A 27,769-nucleotide genomic window follows, 5' to 3' on the forward strand; every position below is an offset into this window, starting at 1 on the left:
GTCGCTAAACCTCTGCCGCAGGGGCAGTTTTTACTTTATTAACCACAAAGGAGAAGAAAGGCACTCGCATTTTTAGGAACTCTAGCTCATTTCTTGATGGATGAGCCAAGTCGATAAACGATTTCTCCTCAATTTGAGTTTTGAGGGGTTTTTTTTCCTTCTTTCTCAAGTGCTTGAGTTCCCAAAACTTTGTCCTTCACAAAATTTTACATAAACAGCAATTTCTCGGGCTTCAACGAGTAACCTGACCCGGAAAGAACCGTCAGAGATCCGAAGGTGGGAATCCTAAAGCCTAGGCCACCGCCGCCGCCTACGTTTCGGGCCCTCCTTCCGGAAAGGCGCCTGTGACTCGACACTCGATCCCCAGTGACGCGAGCGTCGCCCTGCGACTCCATAGGAGACGGCCGCGCATGCGCAGCAGCGAAGGGGCGGGGCGGGGCGGGGCGGGAGCAGCTGGGGCGGGCGCAGCGGGGAGGGTGAGGCTAGTGCGGCGCAGGAGGGGCCGAGGAGGGGGAAGGGAAGGATTGGGGTGGCGCGGAGGGGCGGATGCGCGGAGGGGCGGATCTTGACCCAGATATTTACTCCGTCATTTCCTATTTGGGGACCTTCTGAATCCGGGTGAAGGGTGTTCGCCTTCGCTTCCCGGCTGGTCAGGCGGCACCCTCGGTGACAGCGGCTCCAGGCTCAACCCAGGGCCCGTCTCGTCTCAATACCTGCTGGAGCCCGAACGTCCACACCTGTCCCGTGACGCGGAGGCGCGCTTCCTCCACCTACCGGCTCTCAACCCCGCGTCCTAAGAGCCCGCCGCTGCCGGGGGGGCCTCCGCTGGCGCCTCCGAGCTGATGCTGAGAAGGACCGCGGACCCGGGGCGGCGGCGGCGGCGTGCGGGCCTCCGGCTCCCTAGGCCCGCCGCGGGCGGTGCTGGTTCTCACGCGCCCCACGCTTGCCAACTCCCGCCCACGCTTGCATGGGCCCCCCTGCCCGATAAATGTGGCTGCTGAGGCGGCGGTGGCGGTGGTCGATCCCGCTGCTGCTGCGCTCCAAGTTTACCTCCCCCCGGGGGTCCTCCCGCCCCACCTCGGGGCTGACTCCTCCCGCTCCCTACCCCTCGGTCTTGCAGCGTGACGACCATGGACAAGATCCTGGAGGGTCTGGTGAGTTCTTCCTACCCGCTTCCGGTGAAGCGGGTGATCGTGCGGAAGGTGGTGGAATCGGCTGAGCACTGGCAGGACGAGGCGCAGTGCCAGGCCATGTTTGACCTGACCACCCGGCTCATCTTGGAGGGCCAGGATCCCTTTCAGCGGCAGGTGGGGCACCAGGTGCTGGAGGCCTACGCGCGGTACCACCGCCCCGAGTTCGAGTCCTTCTTCAACAAGACGCTCGTGTTGGGCCTCCTTCAGCAGGGCTACCATTCGCTGGACAGGAAGGATGTAGCCATCCTGGACTACATCCACAACGGCCTGAAGCTCATCATGAGCTGCCCCTCGGTGCTGGACCTCTTCAGCCTGCTGCAGGTGGAGGTGCTACGGCTGGTGTGTGAGAGGCCGGAGCCGCCGCTGTGTGCCCGGCTGAGCGACCTCCTGAGCGACTTCGTGCAGTGCATCCCCAAGGGGAAATTGTCCATCACCTTCTGTCAACAGCTGGTTCGAACAATAGGCCACTTCCAGTGCCAGTCCACCCAAGAGAAAGAGCTGCGGGAATATGTCGCTCAGGTGACAAAAGTGAGCAACTTGCTGCAGAACATCTGGAAGGCCGAGCCCTCCACATTGCTGCCTTCCCTGCAAGAAATTTTTGCAAGCATCTCTTCCACAGGTAAGGGTTATTGTATCCCAACAAAATCTCCCTTGGAAATTCAGTCTGTCTCACCCACATACACACACCATGTTTGCTTCCCTACCCTGAAAATATTGTTAATGGAGAACAATTCTTAGTGCCTCATCCAAAATGTTATTCCCATCCACTATCCTATTCAGGATGCCGTTTCTACCTTAAAAAGCAGGCCGTGTTTTTATTTTAAACATTGAGAACTTCAAGGTCTAAGACCATTGGCACTAAACAAGTTGCTTAATTACCCAGCCTCTGCTCTAGTTATGAAATGCTTTGAGGATGACAGCTACTAAATAAAGCTTCTATTCATTAGCGACTAATGGTAGCCTAAAAATGTTTACCATATTATTATTGAACTGTAACCCTATTATTTTCTTATCATGAGTACCCCCCCTTTTTTTTTATGATTTCAGGGAGGAAGGGAAAGGGGTAGAGAGAAACATCAATGATGAGAGAATCATTGATTGGTTAACTCCTGCACGCCCCCTACTGGGGATGGAGCCTGCAACCTGGGCATCTGCCCTGACTGGGAATCAAACCTTGACCTCCTGGTTCTTAGATCTATGTTCAACCACTGAGCCTCACCAGCCTGGGTCCCCTGTTTTTTGATTTTCCCATTTTTTAAAATTCATGGTCTGTGCAGTTTGTTTTATTACTGGCTTATCCCAGTTAACTGTAGTTTTTTGAGTATTGACATTTTCTGTCTACAATAGTGTTCCTGAGAGAGATTGAGGGAAGGGAAAGAATCTGAGGACCTAATGGGTGTTTTTTCACTTGGACAATAGCCCATGAACTGCATCCTTAGAAAGCAGGGAGGGGTCAAGTGACACTTAGCAAGAAAATGCTTTGTCATCCAGGAATTTTACCTGAACTTGGAGCTTCTAGCTCTGTAGGTTGTGGGACAGTACTTCCAAAATCATGTTCAGTTCCTCTCTACTTGGTACAACCATTCTCCCTGGCTATTGTTGGAAATTGAACTTGTGATGGAGGTGTCCTCCTTTATCTTGAGAACCAGAAGAGTAGCGTTTTAACAAGCTCCATGCATTCTGATGAATTAAATAAATTTACAAAAGAATTACCAACTTTGTATTTGCAGGATCTGAATTGGTTTATTTTTTTTTAATGGTAATCTTTCTTGTATTGCCTGTGTTGCTAGAGTTGTTATATTTCCCCAGAACTTTTTCAACTGTAGCAATAAAGATGCTCACCTTGGATTTGCTTAATTTTTATATGGTTTAAGTAAAGTTCCCCTCTCCCCAAATTTCCACTTCTTTAAGATATATATTTTTTAAATTTATTGATTTCAGAGAGGAAGGGACAGGGAGAGAGAGAGATGGAAACATAAATGATGAGAAAGAATCATTGATCGGCTGCTCCTGGACGCCCCTTATGGGGGATCAAGCCCTCAACCTGGGCATGTGTCCTTGACTGGAATCGAACCTGGGACCCTTCAATCCACAGGCCAATGCTCTATCCACTGAGCCAAACCAGCTAGGGCTTTAAGAGATTTTTAAATATCGTCCTTAGAACACTTTGCAGACTACTGTAATTAATAGCTATAAGTTATTTTGGACAATCTAACCTGGGAATTAAATCTTACATTTCTGCATTTTAAATGAATATTTTAGCTCGACAAAGACAATATTAAAAAATGCAAGAAAATAAAGTAACTCATGGACCCAATATGGCAATAGTTTCTATATTGCAGTACTTCTGTCTATAGAATGAACAATCATTGTAATTCTTAATCTCTAATTTCTGTAATGTAACATTACTTTTATGTTACGAGTACCCATGAGGTTGAGCTTGACAACTGTTTTCTGATTAACACCTTTGCTGCAATTACTTTTTTTGTTGTTAATTGTTCTCTCTCAATACTTCACTTGAACCTTCTTGCCATATCCCTTTTTCTTTTTAATTAAAAAAAAATAGATTCATCATTTGAACCTTCTGTAGCATTGGCAAGCCTTGTGCAGCATATTCCTCTTCAGATGATTACAGTTCTCATCAGGAGCCTTACTACGGATCCAAATGTCAAAGATGCAAGTATGACCCAAGCTTTTTGCAGGTACTTCTTCATGACACTATAGATGGTAACTGTAGATTTGGGAGGAGGAGATATTTTGTTGCATTTTTGTCAATAATGAAAAACTTAGATGTTTAAAACTGAAATCATGGAATCAAATATATAAAGATTTTCCAAATTAATTGTTTACCTTACTATAGGCTTGACAGGCATCCCAGTAATTCACAAATCCATTTTTATTTCAGCTTTTTAATTTTCAAAAACATACATACATTTACACATATTGTACAGGCAGGAGTTTTTTGGATTATTACTGTATTTTACTAGTTTCTTTGCTCATTGTTTCTTGTTACCTGTTTCTTCCTTCTGGGATCTTATTTTTTTCTTCTAGCTAAGTATTTACTTTTACTTTCTCTTTCAATCAGGATTTCTGAGTAATACACTGTTAGCATTTGTCTGTTTAAAATGTGGGGTTTTTTTTCTTATTTTTATTTTCTTATTATTCAATAGCTAGTCCTGTGGTACCAAACTATTAGGATCTTCTTCATATTACTTCTTTTTATTTACTTTTCCCTTTATTATCACTTTATCAATTCTCATTTATATGTGGTTGAGTTCCAAGTCTTTATGTAAAGTTCTCATTGTTCATTTACTTTTAAGAAACACTTTTTATCTCCTCCATGTCCACAAAGACACTCCTTCTGTGTCCTATTTAGCAGCAACACTTGTGGCAGTGTGACTGCAACAGCACTAAAATTTCTTTCTTTTTGAAATGAATATATCATAAATTATGTTGTCTTCTAAGTAAAATAGGAAGATGCAGAGAAATACAGATTTCACAAGTGAAAGTAAAATCAGAAATCGGTTGGTCCCTCACCTTCATTGCCTAAGTAATAATAGCTTACATTTTCATTTCATGCCATAACATTGCAACAGAGTCTTCTGGTTGGTCTTTTTGCCAGCAGTGACTTTATCTCTCTTCTCTAAGTCAGCCTGACCTACTCATTTTACTCTTCTGATCAAACTACAGTGACTTTCACCACTTACTAAGTCAAGTGCAAATTCCACTTCTTCCCATTCAGCACTCCTGGTCTTAATTTTTCAATCTTTCAAAACAACCATAATATCCATCTTATGATTTTATTTTGTTTTTAAAATATATTTGGAAATTAATTTTTACCTACTGGTTTCTATGGGAGGTTGTGATCCAGTTTTTGTATTGCATTTCTAATTTAGCTACATAATGCTATTTAACCCATAATCTACCTGGAGTAATTATTCTTATATTACAAATGTAATTGAAAAGGACAGCAGTGTTTATTCTTACCATACTCCCACCTTATACTTCCCTATACTCTATATTTTCCCACATATTAGCACTTACATTTTACTGTCATTTTCTGTAATGCAGAGAAATGCAATGAGCAGCCTCAGCCCTGACTGGTGTGGCTCACTTGGTTTCTGGTTAGATACATCAAAAGGTCTCCATTTCGATTCCCGGTCAAGGGCACACACCTGGGTTGCATTCACCCTGACCAATGGAAAATAAATCTTAAGAGCAGAAACCTTAATAAAGATAATACCCTAGTGTTAATGTTGATGGTTATAACTTAGCTGTTATGAAAATAACCATTTCAATTTAGAAGTCAGTCCTTAAAAAATATTTGGTGGAAGAGAGGCATCACAATGAATATTTCCAGTGATATATTTTAACTCATTTACTCTTCACATAAGCTCTATAAAATAAGCATGTCTACATATATTCTCTAGATAAGGAAACAGACACAAAGTGGTTAAATAATTTAAGTATTTAAGGTCCCCCAGCCAATAAATGGTGAATTGGATTTTTAAACCAGATCACTCTGACTAAAATCTGTTTATTTGTTTTTCACTACTACTTATTATATAATCCCCAAAATTGGATTGCTGGATCAAATAATATAAACATTTGGCCCAATTGCTTTCCAAGAGTTGTACAAGTCTTCATTATGGTTGATGTCTAACATTAGGGACAATCTCCATCAAACCCTGTATTACTTTGTTTTTATTCCCAATTAACTGGGCTGATATTCAAGAAGGAAAACACTAATGCAAAATGAGGCCACTTAGGATATTTGCACATTCAGTACTCTTTTACCTATTTGAAGTTTCCTTTTGTTGTCTTTGTTTAGTAGAATTCTAACAAGGATGAAGAGACCTGTATCACAATTCAAAGTATAGGTGTGTTTTTAACAGTGCATTTCATATTTCCAGAGAGGAAAATTTTTGGTTTATATTTATATGTCTTAGTTCAGATAGCTATATTTGAACTGTTCTTTTTAGAGTAAATTTGCCTAGTAAATTCTTAATATCAATATGTAGCATAAATTTAAAACTTAAGGTGAAATGGTAGTTTATCAGAAATTCTTTTTATGAAAATGTGTTATATAAGAATCTCAGCTTATATGATTGGAAACTCCTTGCGTACAAGCACCCATTATACTCGTTTCTACATCTTGATTAGTGCTTTTCACAAGCAAGCTCAGTAAATATTGAGTCACAAAGAGAGTAATTATCTGCTGTAACCTGTTATTTCTAAATAATGTTGAAAATATTGTCAATATTAATAATTTCTTTTTCTTTAATTTTCAGAATGATTGATTGGCTGTCCTGGCCATTGGCTCAGCATGTGGATACATGGGTGATTGCACTCTTGAAAGGACTGGCAGCAGTCCAAAAGTTTACTATTTTGATAGATGTTACTTTACTGAAAATAAAACTGGTAAGTGGGAGTATATAAGTCTACTAGAGGCCCAGTGCATGAATTCGTGTACCAGTGGGGTCCCTCAGCCTGGCCTGCGAGATCAGGCCAAAACTGGCTCTGCGACCCCCCTCAAGGGATCCCGGATTGCGAGAGGGCATAGACCAGGCTAAGGGATCCCACCGGTGCATGATTGGAGCTGGGGAGAGACCGCGGTAGGGCTCCAGGGCATTATCCAGCCCCATCTCGCCCAGTCCCGATCGGGGTCTATCAGGGCCAGCCTGCCAGGAGGGACGCAGGAGGTTGACCAGCCGGGGAGAGACCGCAGGAGGGCTTGAGGGCATGTCTGGCCTGTCTTGCTCAGTCCCGATCGGTCGGACCCCAGCAGCAAGCTAACCTACTGGTTGGAGCATCTGCCCCCTGGTGGTCAGTGCACGTCATAGTGAGCGGTTGAGCAGCCTTAGCATATCATTAGCATATTATGCTTTGATTGGTTGAATGGACAACCAGACACTTAGCATATTACGCTTTTGTTATATAGGATTAGGATGTATGAACTTATATAATCAATCTTTTTATCTTTGGGTTGTCCCCTTTAAAGCATCTAATTTTGAGTATGTTCTTGTTTGGTTTTGTTTCAGATAATAATTTTGAATAGGCTATAAAAAATTAAAATGCTATTTAAGTGTAGGTAACTTAAGTAATTTGCTGTTTTCAGATATTTAATATGAAAACCTGTTTCTCTTATTTTCCCTTGAATTGAACTAATCAAGCTTTATTAAGATTGCTAGAGGCCTGGCGCATGAAAATTCATGCACTGGAGTGGGAGGTCCCTCAGCCCAGCCTGCCCCTCACAGTCCAGTAGCCCTCAGGGGCGAGAGGCGACCCAGCGATCAGGGGAAGGCATCGCCCCATAGCACCTCTGCTGCTGCCACTGCTGGCAGCGCAAGCCTCGGCCAGCCCTGGTTACCTGAGCCTCAGGTGGCCCTGGGCGGCTGGGCAGCCACCAGCCAAGGCTTGCCTGTGCCTCGGGCCGGCCCTGGGCGGCTGGGGGGCTGAAGGGACTGGGGGGACTCCGGAGGCAGGCGCGCAGCAAGGCCGGCCTTGCCGCACACCTGCTGCCCTGGCGGGGCTGAGGGGACTGGGCGCCGCCATCTTGTGGCTGTGGGCGCCGCCATTTTTGAGGGTGGGGCAGTCAATTAGCATATTCCCTCCTTATTGGCTGTGGGTGCCGCCATCTTTTGTGACGGTGTGAGGGTCAATTAGCATACTCTTTATTAGATAAGATTCTGCCAAAACTATCTCTGACACCAGTGCTTTCCAAAGTTGCTAAACCTAGGAGTTATTTCTCAGGCCTCCTCTCATTTGACCTCTCGGCAGTATTGACACAGTTAATCACTCCCTCTTGAAACACTTTCCTCACTTAGTTTCCAGGACATTATACTCTCCTGGTTTTTGTCCTAGTTGACTGGTATCTCAGTCTTCTATAGTTTATCTTTCTAAGTTTAGAGTGCCTTAGAGTTTCATCTTTGATCTGCTTTCTACTCCACCCATACTTGGCACATTCCTAAGTTAATGACTGCCAGGTTTAATATTTCTAGTCCATTATTCTTCCATGAGCTCAATATTCATCTATCCAGTTGTCTATACTTAGATCTCAAATACAACTTATTCACAGTCTAACCCTTGATTTTTCCCTCCCAGACCTGGTCTTCCCTATCTCAAATGGCCACTCCATCTCCTTCTATTGCCAAAAACCTTGAAGCTATCCTTGTGTCTCTTCAGTCTCTCTGAGCCCATATCCTAAACCCTATTACTTCCATCTTTAAAAAACATCCAGAATGCAACCACTTTTAACTAGTCACATCGCTACCACCCTGGTCCAAAATCATCATCCCTTTCTAGAATGACTGCAGTAGCTTCCCTGCCCCTGCCCTTCGTCTGCTACAGGTGTCACATAGGTTCTACTTAATCTGGCTCACAGCTGCTTCTCTTTATCCAGTCTCCCATTGTATTGCCTCAGCGTCTGTGCTTTACACTGCCCTCCTTGCTATAGCTTTAGTACACAAGGGTGGAGGACCTCGAGGTGCTGAGCCTTTGCCCTGCTTACTATGCTCTTCTTCCAGATTATCCATCAGGTTTACTCTCATTTCCTTCAGTTTTGTTTGTTATTTTAATACATTTTTATTGATTTCAGAGAGGAAGGAAGAGAGAGAGAGAGAGGGAGAAACATCAATGATGAGAATCATTTACTGGCTGCCTCCTGCATGATAAATAGGAAATGCTGAGTGGCAAAAGGGTCTGGTATTTTATACTAGAGGCCTGGTGCACGAAATTTGTACACGGGGGGCGGGGGTTGTCCCTCAGCCCGCCTGCACCCTCTCCAATCTGGGACCCCTCGAGGAATGTCCAACTGCCCGTTTAGGCCTGTGGGATCGGGCCTAAACGGGCAGTAGGACATCCCTCTCACAATCCAGGACTGCTGGCTCCCAACTGCTCACCTGCCTGCCTTCCTGATTGCCCCTAACCGCTTCTGCCTGCCAGCCTGATCACCCCCTAACCACTCCCCTGCCAGCCTGATTGATGCCTAACTGCTCCCCTGCCAGCCTGTTTTTCCCTAACTGCCCTCCCCTGCAGGCCTGGTCACCCCTAACTGCCCTCCCCTGCAGGCCTGGTCCCCCCCAACTGCTCTCCCCTGCAGGCCTGGGTCCCCCCCAACTGCCCTCCCCTGCAGGCCTGGTCACCCCTAACTGTCCTTCCCTGCAGGCCTGGTCCCCCCCAGCTGCTCTCCCCTGCAGGCCTGGGTCCCTCCCAACTGCCTTTCCCTGCAGGCTTGGTCGCCCCTAACTGCCCTCCCCTGCAGGCTTGATCGCCCCCTACTGCCCTCCCCTGCAGGCTTGATCGCCCCCAACTGCCCTCCCTTGCAGGCCTGGTCCCTCCCAACTGCCCTCCCCTGCTGGCCATCTTGTGGTGGCCATCTTGTGTCCACATGGGGGCAGGATCTTTGACCACATGGGGGCAGCCATCTTGTGTGTTGGAGTGATGGTCAATCTGCATATTACTCTTTTATAGGTAGGATAGAGGCCTGGTGCATGGGTGGGGGCCAGCTGGTTTGCCCTGAAGGGTGTCCCGGATAAGGGTGGGGGTTCCCTTGTGGCATGAGGCGGCCTGGGTGAGGGGCCTGTGGTGGTTTGCAGGCCGGCCACGCCCCCTGGTGACCCAAGCGGAGGCCCTGGTATCTGGGGTTTATTTATCTTCTACAATTGAAACTTTGTAGCCTGGAGTGGAGCCAAGCCTTCTGCTTGCTCCGTGGTGGCAGCCTTTTCTGTTGGGATTTATGTATCTTCTATAATTGAAACTTTGTAGCCTTAAGCGAGGCCTGGGCCGGCCAGGGCTGCAGAAGCTTGGCTTCCTCCATCGCTGCGGGCAACCCTAGTCTCCTGCTCTTTCCAGCTCTGTGGCTGCCACCATTTCTGTTTGGATTTATGTGTCTCCTATCATTGAAACTTTGTAGCCTTGAGTGGAGGCCTAGGCCGGCAAGGGCAGGCGGAAAGCTTGGCTTCCTCCATTGCCGGGGAAACCCAAGCCTCCCTCCTGCTCTCTGTGGCTGTAGCCATCTTGGTTGGGTTTATTTGCATATTTGCTCCTGATTGGCTTGTGGGCATGGCTTGTGGGTGTAGCGGATGTACTCTCAATTTGCATATTACTCTTTTATTAGATAGGATAGGGTATTTTTAAAAATGCCTCATGAAAATGGTGCTTTTCATGAGGCATTTTTAAAAATACCCTATATAAATTGGGGATCGAGCCTATAACCCAGGTATGTGCCCTTGACTGGAATCGAACCTGGGACCTTTCAGTCCGCAGGCCGACGCTCTATCCACAGAGCCAAAATGGCTAGGGCATCTTTCAGTTTTTAATAGTCAGATGTCACGTTTTTCATGAGGCATTTTAAAAAATACCCTATATAAAATACCAGACCCTTTGCCACTCAGCATTTCCTATTTATCATACCCTGTTTTCATATCACTTATCTTCATCTTACTTTTTATTGTCCCTACCCACCCTCTAGTGACAATAAATATTTGTCAAATGAATTGAATAATGGACCAGGAAGTTATCATCTAAAAACTTGATTTGACAGATTTTCATTTGATCCGGGAGATTAAGAGTTGCTTAGGCCATTACATTCCCTTGATCTCTGTCATGTTACTTTCCAACTTTCTCCCTCTCAATGTTTAATAAGGCAACATATGGTATGATAGAACCTTCCAGAAAGGGGGATATTCACATAAATAATTTTTGGTCCTAGGAAAATAAACTACTGATTGGGTTAATGGCTTTCTTACAAACTCTGTAGATGGATGTCTTGTCTTTTTTTGAAGGTTTTTAATCGACTTCGGTTTCCTCTTGTGAGGCCTGGTGCTCTTGCAGTTCTTTCTCACATGCTGCTTAGTTTTCAGCATTCTCCAGAGGCATTCCATTTGGTAAGTTATGACAAGGTTTCTACGTTGAAAACCTTATCTTAAAATTTTAGTTTAATATTGAGTCACATTTGTATATAGTGAAAAGATCGTACATTAGTCTTAAATCTATTTACTTACAGCTTTATGATTTTTTAGAAATTTGAGATTATGCGATTTCCCTCCAAAGAATCTATTTTCAGAATGTTTAGTATTTCTCCCAAACGTTTCCATTTGTCACCACAAAACAGCAATGTATGTAAATCACTTAGGATGAGTTATTTCAGCAGTTAATTGCCCTAATTGTTGGGCTTGATCATTAAATCAATAACCTTATATCAGTTTGTTAACGCAAACTTGAGCTAATATAGTAAATATGCTAGCAAAGTCTCCCAAGGAAAAAAAACATCAATTATTTGTCCCTGGCTTCAGGCACAATCATGTGTATGCCATTTGAGAGGGGTGGCGGGGGGGGGGGCATTATTTTCAAAATTTCCAATAAGGAGAATCTCTAACATAACATAATCATCCATTCTAAGGTTTATTACTCTTCTCATAGAGCATACACACATTCCTTAATCTCTCTGAAAAAGAAAAAGTAGTTGAAATAATAAATGGTTGCCTTTGAATTATTTGCCTTGTTGAAGTAAGTAAATATGAAATCATTTATTTAAGGACTAGAGGCCCAGTGCACAAAATTTGTGCACATGAGGGGGCGGGTCCCTTCAGCCCAGCCTGCACCCTCTCCAATCCGGGACCCCTCAGGGGATGTCCAACTGCTGGTTTGGGCCTAAACCGGCAGTCAGACATCCCTCTCACAATCCAGAACCACTGGCTCCTAACTGCTTACCTGCCTGCCTGCCTGATTGCACCTAACTGCCCCCCTGCTGGCCTGGTCACCCCCAACTGTCCCCCCTGCAGGCATAGTCACCCCCAACTGCCTACCCCTGCTGGCCTGGTCGCCCCCAACTGCACCCCCCCACCAGCCTGGTCACCCCTTACTGCACTCCCTGTTAGCATGGTAGCCCCATACAGCCTGCTGCTCAGTCATTTGGTTGCCCCGTACTAACCCCCTGCCAGCCTGGCCGCCCCCAACTGTACCCCCCCGCCGGCCTGGTCACCCCTTACTGCACCCCCTGCTGGCATGGTAGCCCCATACAGCCTGCTGCTCAGTCATTTGGTCATCCCTCACTAACCCCCCTGCCAGCCTGGTCGCCCCACACAGCCTGTTTGGTCGTCTGTTTGGTTGTTTTGGTTGCGATGGTCGCTTAGCCTTTTATATATATATATAAATTAGTTAGATCTGAAATTAAATTGTGGTCTGACTTAGTAAAACTTAAAAACAAAGACCTAATTACTGCCTGTGTAGTCGGGATAGCCTGACCTCCTACTCAACTAAAATTAGCTTGGACATCTAGTAGTGGGTCATGTGGTAGTTAAATCACCTATAACTCTAAATAACTCAGCAAAGGACTCAGGTTAGGAGTTGTTAAGTATGAGCAATAATCTGGAATCACCAGCATCATTATTCATTATATGTTTAAAGTATTTTAGAGCAAACCAACATTAATATTATGTGTGTTAATATGAACCAAATTGGTTTTCATGTGCTTTTTATAAGTGGGAAAAAAAATTAAATGGAGTAAAAAATATGACCTGGCCACATATATCAGTAGTTAAACTATTCTTTTTTTAAAATATATATATATTTATTGAGAGGAAGGGAGAGGGAGAAAGAGATAGAAACATCAATGATGAGAGAATCACTGATTGGCTGCCTCCTGCACACCCACCACTGGGAATCCAGCCTGCAACCCGGGCATGTGCCCTTGATTGGAATCGAACCTGGGACCTTTCAGTCCGAAGGCTGACGCTCTATCCACTGAGCCAAACCAGCTAGGGCCAGTAGTTAAACTACTGTATTGTCCTGATATGCCAAGGTTGCGGGTTCGATACACAGTCAAGGCATATGCAAGAATCAACCAGCACCCTAGCTGGTTTGGCTCAGTGGATAGAGCATTGGCCTGCAGACTAAAGGGTCACGGGCTCAATTCCAGGTTGTGGGCTCGATCCCCAGTAGGGGGTGTGCAGGAGGCAGTCGATCAATGATTCTCTGTCATCATCAATGATTCTCTGCCATCTCTCTCCCTCTCTGAAATCAATTTTTAAAAAAAGAAAGAATCAGTCCTGGCTGGACAGCAAAAGGTTGTGGGTCCAAACCCTGATTGGGGCACATATAGGAGGCAATGTTTGATGTTTCTCTCCCTTCTTCTCTCTATAAAAATCAATAAAACATATCCTCAGATGAGAATTTAAAAAGAAAAATAAGAAGGAAGGTAATAGCCTGCATGGACATATATCTAAATGCCTTTTAAGAACTTAGTCTTATTTCTGTGTCAGTGATCATTTTGATTATATAGGACATAATAGTAGACAACTTTATTACTTGATTACAAAGCCTAAATTTATACTGGAGTATTTGGAATTGTAAATTAAATAATCATTTTTATAATTTTCTCCTTTTCCATTTCTCTCTCCCCTTCACCTCCGAAGAAACAAAATAAATTTAGACTTCTGATTATTTTAGCAAGAGAGTATCTGATAGGTATGCAGTAAAATTCTAATTCAGATTTGCTTAGAAATGAAAAGGTGATACAGTAGAGTGAAATCATTAGAAGCTGGTAGTTTCCTGACCAGAATAATACCTTTGATGAAGATTAAAGAAAGTAGTACAAAAGCTAAAATGTGATTTAAGACCTCAAGCATAAGTGTAAACCAGACAGAGCAGAATAGGAATAGTGGTGTTAATTTAAGAATATGGTTATTCTCTTTAGCAGAAAGGAAAGGGAGTTGATTGGGATATTACTATAATTGTTATTAATGCTATTTGATGATAAGACTTTAAAGCTATAACTTCACTTTCATTACTAGTTAGCAATCCGAAAAATGTTCTACAAATAAAACATAAGATACTTTTACATATGAAGTGTAAATATCTAATATCAGATTACAATTATTTAGTTGGAACAAGTATAGCACTGTACTAATGGATTGAGCCATTTCTGCAAAATAGTTTATTTTATTAATAACCTCTTAAAATATGATTAGTTCTGTATTAACTTTTAGTCTAATTTTATAATGAAATAACATTATTGTGCTTATAACACTAAGAGTTTTCTAAATGTTTATGAGCAATAAGTATTTGAGATTTCCCTTTTATTTTTAACCCCAGTCTTTTAAAATAATAGTTTCGGATTCCCTTTATTTTAAGAGGGGGAATGGGTGTCATTTTGTAAGGATCACCATACTAACATCTGACATCATCCCTGTGCTTATCTAAATGAAAGGTAATCCTGTAGCCTGAGCTGTAATTTTAGATACATGCAAAAGGTATTTTGAAGACTTTTCTTGAAATAAACTTTAATATACAAAGTGTGTATAATTCTTCCAAGTAAGAGTTCTAAAATTCACACTAGATGGAGCTCTTATGCTAATTCTAGGTGTATCTTTTAAGTTTGTTCCTAACATTTTTCAACTGAAGGCATTTTTTAGACTGCAGTGACTAGGACTTTAGTTTGCATTTTGGATGGAGAATAAGGATGAAGATAGGGGTCTTATATGGAATTAAAATCATGTGACTTTGAAAACTAAATTTACCTTGATATTCCAGAAATTTTTTACTTCTCAATTTTTTTTAGAAAAAGTATGTAGCTGAACATATGGAAAGTTATTTGCTGATTGTGTAACAATTGAATTCTATTTGTAGGCCAGAGAATTTGTTGCCAATTTGTATTGATTGAGGAATATTTGTCTTCCTTTCTTTTCAGATTGTTCCTCATGTGGTTAATTTGGTTCACTCCCTCAGAAGTGATGGTCTGCCTTCCAGTACAGCCTTTTTAGTACAGTTAACAGAATTGATACACTGTATGATGTATCACTACTCTGGATTTCCAGATCTCTACGAACCCATTCTGGAAGCAATAAAGGTATGATAATAGTTGCAAAAGTATTTGTGGATCTGCAGCCCGTGATGTGATAGATGCATGTTTGATGATAACCAGCTAATCATTTTATTACCTTATGGTAATAGCTTTTTATTTGAAAAATTTCGTTAAAATTGGGGTTCATTAAAGAAAATTTAACTTTGGTTTCTTTGCTGTTTTTCTATTCCATTTTAGCTATGGACTGTTCATGGATGTCCATATTTCATAGAATCTTTACTTGAACTATTTGTGAACTTGCCTTGTTTTTTCAGTTTGTATACATGTTCGATATAAAAACCACTAATTCTCTGTTTTGAAGAATGGGTCACAATAAGCATACTTTTCTCTTAGTAAACTTATTGCATAATCAGGGAGTAGCAAAAGAATTAGAGAACTTTCCTCAGTCAGACTTAATCAGAAATTATTATAAATCAGTTCTATTGATATTTCTTTTTGAGGTCTGAAATAGAATATAAGGTCTCATTATCTTCTGTATCTGAAATGAATAAAAAAACATTTTACTATATAGTTAAATCAAAATGATATTGGTTGAACCCAGAACACAGCACTGTTAATGTGTACCATTGGTTTAACATTTGACACTTGTAGAAGTAAATGTCTTTATGTATAGGAGTTGTCATGGATTTGATAGTGTTAATCTCTCTCTATGATGTCACTATGTCTATAGATGAAAGCTAGTTATGCTTTACGTGTTGAAAATTCTATTGACTGAAATAAGCTCAGAAGAAGCAAGGGTCTTACTCTGAACCCAGGAAGCACTTTCTAATAGCGCCAAAAAATCAGGAAATTAAAATTCCTTCAGAAATTATTTGTTCTCTAAGGTATAAGTACCAGATGATAATAGCAGTTCAAAAAGCCTTAATGATTTTACCAACTGTTCTTATTCTCCAATGCTCTACTCATGTTTGAAATCACTTACTCTTAAAATATTATCTCATAAATCACAAAGCAGGTAAGAATAATCTGTATTTTATAATAATTTTCAATATGGTTAAACATTTTTCATCATGATTACTTTGAGACTTTATTTATAAGGTTAATACTGGGTATTGGTAGTGAATGAAAAGGAGATTTTTTTTTTTTGACTACATAATATAAAAGAAAATGATTTAGATTATTGAATTGCGTGCTAATTTAGGTCCTTATTCTATAGCCTTTTAATAGTGCTACAGTATATTCTGTGATCTCAGTTTTATTTTTAAAACATTTCTCTGATAAGTAGGAAACATGAGTAGTTCAAATGTGACTTGAATTCCTGTTGTGTGTGGGGTTTTTTTAGTATTCCTCGGCTTGATAAACTTTCCCTTTGAAGATTTTAATTTATTTTAGGACACAATTATTTTTGCATATAGTATGATTTAATTTTTTTTGACGATTGGTCAAGTACTATCAAAACTAAGTGGGAGGGGAAAAAGGTTAAGTATTAATGGGAGAATATTTATGGTGTTAATTTAATAACAAGAATAGTGTATATTTTTAAATTTCTTTTTCTTCTTTATGTTCTACAGGACTTACCTAAGCCCAGTGAGGAGAAGATTAAATTGATTCTCAATCAAAGTGCCTGGACTTCTCAATCTGACGCTTTAGCATCTTGCTTGTCTAGACTTTCTGGAAAATCTGAAACTGGGAAAACTGGTCTTATTAATCTAGGAAATACGTGTTATATGAACAGTGTTATACAAGCATTGTTTATGGCCACAGAGTGAGTTTAAATTTGAAGATTTTTATTTCATTTTAACTGTAGAAATTGATGCATGATGATGAAATGCAAAATGGTAAGATTGTCTTCATATTATTTCTTATAAATGGCAGAAATATTAATATTTTCATACAATTGCCTTATTCAGAAATAAAAAGGTACTATTAAAATATTAACAAGTTAATTCTACTTTATATTTATATTATGTATTACATTTAGAATCTTGTGAATTACACCGACTTGATAGTTATTATTGTAACAGAGTGATTGGTTGAGTTTATGCCTAAGAGTTTGTGTCCTCAAATACTAATTTGTTATAATCCTGTAAGGTGGTGAACTTTTATTTTATTTTATTTTATTAATCCTGACCTGAGGATATTTTTCTATTGATTTTTAGAGAGAGTGGAAGACAGAGGGAAAGACAGAAATATTGAAGTGAGAGAAACACATCGATTGGTTGCCTCCTGCATGAGCCCTGACCAGGGCCCGGGCTGGGGAGGAGCCTGCAACCGAGGCACGTCCCTTTGACCAGAATTGAACCCAGGACCCTTTGGTCCTTAGGCCGATGTTCTATCCACTGAGCTAAATAGGCTAGGATAGTAGTAAGTTTTTTTTAATCAGTATATCTTTAGAGGGGGTCCTATTTAGTTTTTTCTGTCTGTAGATATTTTGCTGTTTATCAGATCAATAACTTATTTGTTGCTGCTAAAGAAATTTAAGCTCTGCTTCCCACCCCAACTTGATTAATACTGAACAGATGTGTAAACAGACTTGCTCCTTTGCCCTCTTACAGGTTTACTTTTAAATTCATTGCTTTTACAGCCAAGCAAATAGGAAACCAGAGGTTGTTAGCTATGTGAATGCTATCTGTAAAGGTACAAACTAATAATAAATTTTTCCTAAAGGCAAAAACATGGTTGAATTTTTCTCTTCAGCACCAACAGAGATTCATGGAACTTGACTAAAGATATATACATGTTGAGTTCCAGGTCTTTTTATGCCTGCCTAGAGAAATCATAAAGTAAAAGATGAAGAGTTAGCTTTATTTGATTTCCTAACTCCAAAGTACATGTGTACACTCAAAAACTAAGGTGTTTTTTGTTTGGTTTAGTGTTTTCTTTTGTTTTCGGGTTTGCTTAGACACAAGTGATACTAGGCATAAACCTGAAAGAAACCGTATCTCACCACCAGAGGTCATCTCGTCCAGCCATCTTACTTTACAGATGATAGAGAAAGCAGAGTAACCTAATTCATTTATAACTGGCAATAGCAGTTCAAACAGCTCATCTATTGTACAGTGGCCAATAATAATTCCATCTCAGAATAGGCAAACAGCATATTTTATGTCTTTGGCAATATGTGAAATCTTTATGGTTTTTAAAAAAATTGAATGTAAAAGTACATAAAACTGTATAATTTTAATTTTTAAAAAAATCAGGCATTCCCATTCCCAAAGATAATTTAAGTTTTATGTGCAGTGTTCTAGACCTTTTTTGTAGTTAAGAAATTTTATCTAATATAAAAACAAATGCATGTGGACAAAGGCGGGAGGGAAATGGGGGACATCTATAATAGTGTCAACAATAAAAAAAATATAGAGAATCTTATTTATGTATTTTCTAGCTGCTTGCTTTTATTTTTACCTTTTAATGGTTTGAGTTGGGAATATCCCCATGTTAGGACAGAGACAGAACTGTGTTGTTCTCAGTAAAGTATCTGCCATAATTCACTCAACCTTACTCCTATTGGTGACTATTAATAGCTTGTTTTGCTCATAATGAATCTCTCAGCCCATATGCCTGTGAGAGGTATTCTTTGAATAGGACATGCCACATGTCTCCAGAAAGGCTACAGTATTTGAACTTTCATATTGATTTCTATATAATCTGGATGATAATTCTTTGTTACATTCTTCTACTCAGTGCAATTCAAATTTGCAGTGTTTTACTTGCAATTTATCATTTTATGTAATTACTTCTGCTATTTTTCAGTGCCTGAATTTTAGGAAGCCTTTTTCCTCTCTTTTTTTTTAAAATACTTGAGTAGTTTTATGTTCACATTTAGCTCAATACGCCAAGTGGACTTGTAATGATGTAAAATCTTATTTAACTCCATTTTTTCCCCCAATTGTTCCTATACTACCATTTTTAAATCACTCTAACTTTATAGGATCTTTTAATGGCAGGATATTACTTATTTCATGCAGACTTGAAAGAATTTAAAAGTTGCTTATTTAGGGTATTAATTAATAGTTTAATCTATTTCTACTTGCTGATCCAGAAAATAGGAATGGTATGTGACAGTACATATAGGTCATTACCAGGCCACACAGTAAGTGCTTAGGTACCATCATTCTCCCCTTCCTTCTTCACTACATTGTCATTAGTAACTTTGCTAGGTAAGAGGCCATTGGTAAGTGAACTTTTACTTTGAAGGTAAGTTCCTGAACTAACTTCCTTTTAGCTTTTAAAAAATGCATATTTATGTACACATCTATATGAAAATCATTATATTTTATTCTCTTTCAGTTTCAGGAGACAAGTATTATCTTTAAATCTAAATGGGTGCAATTCATTAATGAAAAAATTACAGCATCTTTTTGCCTTTTTGGCTCATACACAGGTGAGTGTAAGTGTGAGTAGTGTGTATATGTTAATATTCATGTTATTATGATAATATTCTTTAAATTTCACATTATACCAAACTTGGTAAGCCCTTTTTAATTGATGAAAAAATATATATCTCACCCAGCATAACAGATCTACTTAGAAATGTTAAAAAGATACTGCCTAAAATCAGGATATACCCTTAAGTTTTTTTATTTATTTCTCCTACTTTCCATTTTTGTAGATGAATATTATGCTGACCCATTATTGTAATTATTTTCTACTTAATAAATAAAATCTCATAAAGAACCCTTTTAAAATGCGTTTTAATAGTTTATAGATACTGAATTGGTAGATTTTCACAGTAGTAAACAATTAAAACAATTTTGTGGACCCAAGAGTGAGATGTGACCTGGTCTAATCCCTGATATAATCTCTGACCTTGAGCAAGTCACACAGTCTCTCTAGATCAGGGGTGGGGAACCTTTTTTCTGCCAAGGGCCATTTGGATATTTATAACATCATTTGCAGGCCAAACAAAATTATCAGCTTAAAAATTAGCCTGGTGTATTTGGTCAAACACTTAATTAACTCACCCCTAATGCCTTGTCAGGGCCAGACCAAATGATTTCACAGGCCTTATATGGCCCTCGGGCTGGACATTCCCCACCCCTGCTCTAGATCTTAAATCTCATCTATAGAATGAGAAGTTACGACTAATGGTTATCTAAATCTATTTCCAACTAGTTTATTTGCCCACATGTTTGACAGCTTAGAGTAAAGGTTAAGCTCAATGTAATTTTTAAAAGTTATCTTTATTCAACATATAGTAAGATTTCAGTTTTTAGTTCATGGTGTGAGAATCATTTTCTTGTATTTTCTCTACTGATATCAAAAGAGAGAAGCATATGCACCTCGGATATTCTTTGAGGCTTCCAGACCTCCATGGTTTACCCCCAGATCACAGCAAGACTGTTCTGAATACCTCAGGTTTCTGCTAGACAGGTAAAAAGTACATATATATATTTAATCATCACCCGAGGATATGTTTAGAGAGAGGGAGGGAGAGAAAAGAGAAATTGATGTGATGATGTGAGAGAGAAACATTGGTCAGCTGCTTCCTACACGTGGCCTGACTAAGATTCAAACTCACAACCCAGGTATGTGCCCTGACCAGGAATCAAACCCCCAACCTTTTTGGTTAAGGGACGATGCTCCAACCAACTGAGCCACCCAGTCAGGACTAGGTAAAAAGTATTTTTAAAGTTATGATTTGGATTATGTTCTTTCATAACAGATTATTTCTACACAATATTGTTTTTAGCCTTAAAATATATATTTCAAGTGTTTTTTGCATTATATTTTTAAGTGTTCTTTTATGATTAATTTGAGGTTTTTTTGGTTGTTTTTTATTTTTTTACTTTAGACCAGCTGTTCTCAAAGTGTGGTATGAGGACTCCTAAGGGTTCCTAAAACACTTTCAGGGGTCTTTCTTTTCTAGCTGTATATCTGTGTATATGTAGTTGAGGCCAGATTTTCTTCATATACTTCATTCAAAACAACATAAGATTGAATACAGAGCAGACATGAGGATCCAGCTGTCTTCTATTAAGCCAAATACTTGAAATATATGCAAAATGTAAAATAGGGCCATTGTACTCACTAAATTTTTTTGTTGTATGAAATATAACTATTTTTCAGGAAAACAGTTATTTATATTAATAAGTAATGGGTTTGTTATCGTTTTTCAATATAGATTATTACTTTTAATCTCAGTTTTGGATAGGTATAACCACATAAATGAAAGCTCTTAGGCTCCTCAATTATTTTTAAGAGTACAAAGGGATCCTGAGACCAAAGAAATGTAAAAGCTGCTCCTTTGGACCGATTCATAATTGTGTGGCTTTGGTATATTTTATTGCCTCCTTAGCACTTAGTTAATAAAGCCTATTATCGTATATCTTCCTGTCTGCCTCCCTTCTGTTAGGTGAATGACTAGTGAAGCAAGTTGAGCTCAACATACGCAGCCTTCCTTCCATTCAGCTGAGGATATGTTAAGTGGTTTCTTGTGCCAGGCTTTGTATGAGACTCCAGGCAGACAAAGAAATAAGACAGTTAATGAGAACATGCAATTGACTGTAACGTAATAAGTGCTATAAAATAGTAGTATAAAGAAAGTGTAATGAAATACAGTGTCCAAATAGCCTGTAGCTTCTCTTCTAATCTACATTGTCAAACTATTCAGAATTTCTCTTGATTAGAAGAGGAGAAACTTGCTTTTTAAAGTTAAACATGATATATTTGATAAAAATAATTGGCCTGTCTTTATAAACCACCAATATTTTGTAATAGAAATGACATTTAAATGTAAGTGAAGTAGCTGTGTAATGATATACTCTCCTGCAGGCTCCATGAAGAAGAAAAAATCTTGAAACTTCAGTCCTCACACAAGCCTTCTGAAAGTCTGGGATGCATTGAAACTTCTTTACAGGAAGTAGCCAGTAAGGCAGCTGTACTGACAGAGACCCCTTACACAAATGATGGTGAGAAGACTTTGATAGAAAAAATGTTTGGAGGAAAACTACGAACTCACATACGTTGTTTGAACTGCAGGAGTACCTCACAAAAGGTGGAAGCCTTTACAGATCTCTCCCTTGCCTTTTGTCCTTCCTCTTCTATGGACAGCTTGTCTTTTCAAGATCCAGCATCATCGCTCAGTACACCGGATGGTGGTCTACTGCGAGCCTGTCCTGATCCTTCAGAAGAACCAGGAATTTATAATCCAGCAGCGGCTACCTTTGTCTATGATTCAGTTATGAATGAAAGAATGGTAGGCAGCCCCCCTGATGAATTTTGCTGTACTGAAAACACTTCTGTCCCTAGTGAATCTAGTAAGATTTTTGTTAATAAAGATGTACCTCAGAAGCCGGGAGGTGAAGCCACACCTTCAGTAACTGACTTACTAAATTATTTTTTGGCTCCAGAGATTCTTACTGGAGACAACCAGTATTATTGTGAAAACTGTGCCTCTTTGCAGAATGCCGAGAAAACTATGCAAATCACGGAGGAACCTGAATACCTTATTCTTACTCTCCTGAGATTTTCATATGATCAGAAGTATCACGTGAGAAGAAAAATTTTAGACAATGTGTCACTGCCACTGGTTTTGGAGTTGCCAGTTAAAAGAACTACTTCTTTCTCTTCATTGTCAGAAAGTTGGTCTATAGATGTTGACTTCACTGATATTAGTGAAAACCTAGCTAAAAAATTAAAGCCTTCTGGGACTGAAGAAGCTTGCTGTCCCATTTTGGTGCCCTATCTATTAAGTTCTGTTGTCGTTCACTCTGGTATATCCTCTGAAAGTGGGCATTACTACTCTTATGCCAGAAACATCACGGGTACAGAGTCCTCATACCAGATGTGCCACCAGTCTGAAACTCTGGCATTAGCTTCCTCCCAGAGTCATTTACTAGCAAGAGATAGTCCTAGTGCAGTTATTGAACAGGATTTAGAAAATAAGGAAATGTCAAAAGAATGGTTTTTATTTAATGACAGCAGAGTGACGTTTACTTCGTTTCAGTCAGTCCAGAAAATTACGAGTAGATTTCCAAAGGACACAGCCTATGTGCTTTTGTATAGAAAACAGAGCAGCACTAATGGTTTGAGTGGTAATAATTCAACCAGTGGACTCTGGGTAAACGGAGACCCACCTCTACAGAAAGAACTTATGGATGCTATAACAAAAGACAATAAACTATATTTACAGGTAAGTTGGAAATATAAGCTTCATCATTTGTGGAAAATAGTTAAACAATTGACAGGTAGTTTAATGAGCACCCTAACTTTGAAATCCAGCGTCTACATTTTCCAAGGAATTTACAGAGTGATAATTCTGAAATTTGAGTCTGGGTTTATATGAAATGAGTTCAACCTATATAATCAAGTTGTCTTACTTTCTAAAGGTATGAATTATGAAAAGTTGAAGTTAGATGCAATATAGAAGACCTTACCTGTTTTTAATTATAAAAGATGTGATTATTATAAAATACTCCAGGCAAAAATATAGAGTTTAATAAAATGGTAGTATCTCCCCTCTTCCCTTTAGTCCCACCTACCAGGGGAAACAGCTGCTAAATTGGGTGTTTATTCCTTTTAGACCTTTGTGTAAGTATTTTAAGGGCTATTTCTTGACATTCAGGTAGATAAAATAAAAAAAAGCTAGAAAATATAAAGACAGGATATTTGTATTACTTAAGGATCTGAGCAATAAAACCAAGGAGAAAAAAAATAATTAGTAAAGAAAAGTCATGGAATAAAGGTTTCATATAAGCTGAATTTATAAATACACTTTTTGCAAGGAGTTAGTGATTTTATTACTTTAAAGTTAATAAAGATCTTGCTCAAAATATTTTTCTTTGAAGCCTGCCAAGTAGCTATTAATATAAAGGACCAACAGTAAATTACATGTGAAGTTGTAAGTGTATTAACTGGATAATCCAAGTGATTTTATGAGCTTAAATCAATTTCTAAAACTTTTGTGTTTGACGCTCCCAAAACTAAAAGGTACAGATAGTATAAGAGAAAAAATGGACCACTATAGTACTGATTTTTAGAAGGAATTCTCAAAAAGTTTTGAAATTTACTGTGTTATAAAATACTTAAAGATACATGATACATTCTTAAAGGAGTATGCAATGTACTAGAGTGACAAAAACAATACATTTTTCAGAAAAAATTAGAAACTCTAGAGTATTTGTTAGAACTGATTTACAAACAAGATTCTCACATCCAGTCAGAAGGCTTATAATCCAGAGAATATAATGTATTCAACCATGTCCTGCCTAGATAGCAAATAAGCACTGGATGTTAAGCATCACGATTCTTAAAGATTAAAGAGGTGGGGTGAGGGTAAGAGGGTTAGGTTGAAGTAGAAATTTTCTATAATATAAAATACAGAAAATATGACCCAGTGCAATCTTGATTTTTGGAAATATGTATATTATTTATATAGCAGTGATTGAGTGAAATATTTATCAAAGGAGGGACATGGATTTTGAAAAGATGAGAAACTACTCTAATTTCTGTGATAGGAATGCCAAAAACTCTTAAAACTATAATAACGACTTATATTGCAGCCTAGCTCTAAATGATTTTCTCTGTCTTGCCATTTACCCCTGACTATACAATATTTGAGCACCATTCATTATTGTTTAATTGTCCCTATAATGGGAGAGGGTTATGTGCTTTCATTCAGCTTTTCAGTGTTGTGCAATTCTAAGTTTCATCTTCAATCTCAGATTGGTAAGTTGTTTAAAGCAAAATATATAAAATAATACTACCATGCCAGATGGAGCAACGTAACTGGGCTTTAAGCTAAATTTGGATATAGTACAGTTATTGTTATTAATGTTAACTGTATTTTGAAAGTTCTTGAGGATGATTATGCCTAACAGGTTAAGGGTTTTGCTACCACAGGTGGCTTTTAGACCTGGGTGAGTGACATTGACCTCATTTGAAAGGTGTAGGCCCTTTCCCAGAAAAATGGGCACATGCCAGAGTAGTTTACATCTTCTTCCAAGGAGTTGGTGCCAGTTTTTAGAGCTGAGTTTTAGAACTTGCCAAATGAATTTGCCATATTCACTTTTTCTCCTTTTGTGGATAAGTATCAAATAGTGTTCTAACCTGAGATCATTAATATTTATTGAGCACCTAATATGTGTCTAGCACATAGTGAATATAATTCCTGATAAAATTGTTAATGGTCTAGTAGAGAAAAGTTTTCAGTGTTACTGTAAGAAGATAGGCTCCATTTTCCTTAGCAGTGTTTTGAGATGTTTTACTTACTGAGAAATACTCTAAGGAAAGGGTATTAAAAATCCAGCTTTCTTTCATTATTTGTACTTTTTATTGTAATCACCCACTTACAAAATTGTTAGAGAGTAGATAATCCATTGTCATAATCTTTAATTCTGCATACTGTATATTAGAAAAAAAATTTGTTCTTACGTACTGATGGGTATTACTGTATTTTGAAAGTTGTTGGAAATGAACTGAAATATAGAGAAAGTTTTGGACTGTGGGCTTCAGTTTCCTCCTCTGTATAGTCTGATACTGAAACAGTCTTTTGGATCTGTCATTCTGTAGACTTACACCAAGATTTTCTTCTCTATCAAGTTTGCTCCACCTGTGATTATGTACTTTACTGTAGTAAGATTTGGAAAGAATTAATGTAGTCAGTATTTTTAAAGTTACTAAGATTTGAAGAATGCTTATTAAGGATTAAGGCAGCTTTAAAATATTTATACAGGTGATATATCCATCCATTGTATTTAGGATTATGACTTTGTTAAAATTATTTTTAATTTTAGGAACAAGAGTTGAATGCTCGAGCCCGGGCCCTACAAGCTGCCTCTGCCTCCTGTTCATTTCGGCCAAATGGATTTGATGACAATGACCCACCAGGAAGCTGTGGACCAACTGGTGGAGGGGGTGGAGGAGGATTTAATACAGTCAGCAGACTCGTATTTTGATCCTGAGAGAATCCAAAATGCACTGGTCACAAAACACCCGATACTTTGACTGTTAAAATGTCAGACTGTAATAAGTATCATAGCTATCTTCTATTTTTCTTTTCATTAGACCCTTATACTTTAAGAAAACACACTCAGTGCTTGTTTTTATTTTCTTGACAATACATTTATTAACAAAATGCATCATGGGGAAAAAATCTACCTCTTAAAAATTCCATTTGCTTTTATGGTTAGACATGCTTGACCAAAAATTTTCTAAGGAAAATATATACCTGGTCCCTAATTAAGCTGCATTAAATTTAGTAGAAGCATTTAAATGCTCCTATCCTCAGTTTTACTGAACAAAAATTTTAATTCATTTAGCATCCTTCATAAAAGAATTATGTTAGAGGTGAAGGAAATATTGTTTGAAAAGAAGAAAATCCCTTATTTCCTGTGTAGTTATCCCATTATTAAATTTAAATCTTTGAAAATATGAGAGATGATAAGGGTCTCTAATGAAGGCAATAACATAAAATTTATCAAGGTATTGTACTTGTCAGGCTTGTTTAATGCTGTCTTCAGCATCACTACCTGCATTTTAAGTACAAATGTTTTTAAAGGAATTATTTATACATACATGATGAATTGATTTTAAGAAAAAGTGCACGATCCTATAGGAGCAACATTTTTGCCTACAAATTGCTAACTTTGTATTATTTCTATTGTTTAGGGATTTAAAAATTCTATTTCAGGGAGTTCCTCTTCTGTGTGTTTTGAAGGAGGTGAGTTCTGTATGTGCCTTGCAGTACTGTAATTCAAAAATAGGAATCTTTGGCTGGGGGAAAGCTTTTTTAAAATGAAATGTTAGGGAGTGATTTTTTTGTGCTAACAATTAAATTGTAACTTTTTTGAAAGGTATTATTAGATTTTCCTGAAGTAAAAATCTGATGGTTCTAAACCAATGAGTGTGATTGTTTTTAACTCTTAGAAGAAGAATTCATAGAAAATAAACCTAGTCAAGTAAAAAAGACTTTTTTGATTTTGTTACTTAATCAGAATATTAAACATTGAGCACATACATTTAGAGTTGTACCTTTGGTTTTCTTTTTCATTTAAGTGGTGTTTTGCACCATTGTTTCTATTCCATCATTTCAGATATGCTAAAATGTCAGCTCCTACCATTTCACATTTCCTTCTGCCAGGAAACGGAAACAAGTCAGTTCTCCTGAGTCTTGATTATACAGTGTTCAAGAGTTATCCCATTGTCCCCCTTCCTAAAGGTGTTAACTTATCCATGGCTGTACATTGTTCTGGAGATTGGTCTCATTTATTTTGAAAACATTTTAAGAAAAGAATGTTCTTTGGTGTTTGGGGGTTTATCTTTTTCCCATGCTTTTAATGGTAGTGATTAAACACACACTTCTCATCTTCATTCCACTCACTACCTCCCACTTCTAACCTATTTCCAGTCGCCAGGAAGATTGGGAAAACTGGATTAGTTAGCAACTGGAAATTCTTTACAGTATTAATCAAGATTTCTCTTCCTTATAAATGAATGAACCAGGAGGTTTTTTAATTGCACTTCCTTTCCTGTGGGCTTCTTCTTGTCCTGATGGTAAATTTCTAAGTTATCCTATGTGCTCACTTATCCAAAGATTAGATAATGACTTATAATGAAGTTATATCAGTCTCAGCATTCACTGAAATTGGTAGTCATTTAATAATTGGAGGATTGATATTGGACCCAGCTGCTTCTAGAAACTTCCTAAAAAACAATTAGACCAATACACAGTTCTATCTATGAATATCAAGTCATTTAAGGATTTTATGTCATGGTAATATGTATTGAATTTTTAAACTGATAAAAAAATAAAATTCTAGGTATGTAATAC

At 38.8% G+C, this 27,769-nt stretch overlaps 1 protein-coding gene across 1 annotated transcript; it reads left to right on the top strand.

The window, feature by feature from the left end:
• The first annotated feature begins 601 nt into the window (after positions 1 to 601).
• On the top strand, positions 602 to 27,769 carry USP38 (ubiquitin specific peptidase 38). Its single transcript, XM_080672717.1, has 10 exons — positions 602 to 1,812; positions 3,760 to 3,895; positions 6,485 to 6,614; positions 10,979 to 11,080; positions 14,884 to 15,042; positions 16,569 to 16,762; positions 19,288 to 19,381; positions 20,264 to 20,370; positions 21,772 to 23,131; positions 25,734 to 27,769. The coding sequence occupies exons 1-10, from the start codon at positions 1,131 to 1,133 to the stop codon at positions 25,893 to 25,895; spliced, it is 3,126 nt and encodes a 1,041-aa protein (XP_080528843.1). The 5' UTR covers positions 602 to 1,130; the 3' UTR covers positions 25,896 to 27,769.

The sequence above is a fragment of the Plecotus auritus genome (genome assembly GCF_963455305.1).
Source record: "Plecotus auritus genome assembly, chromosome: 6".
NCBI lineage: Eukaryota > Metazoa > Chordata > Mammalia > Chiroptera > Vespertilionidae > Plecotus > Plecotus auritus.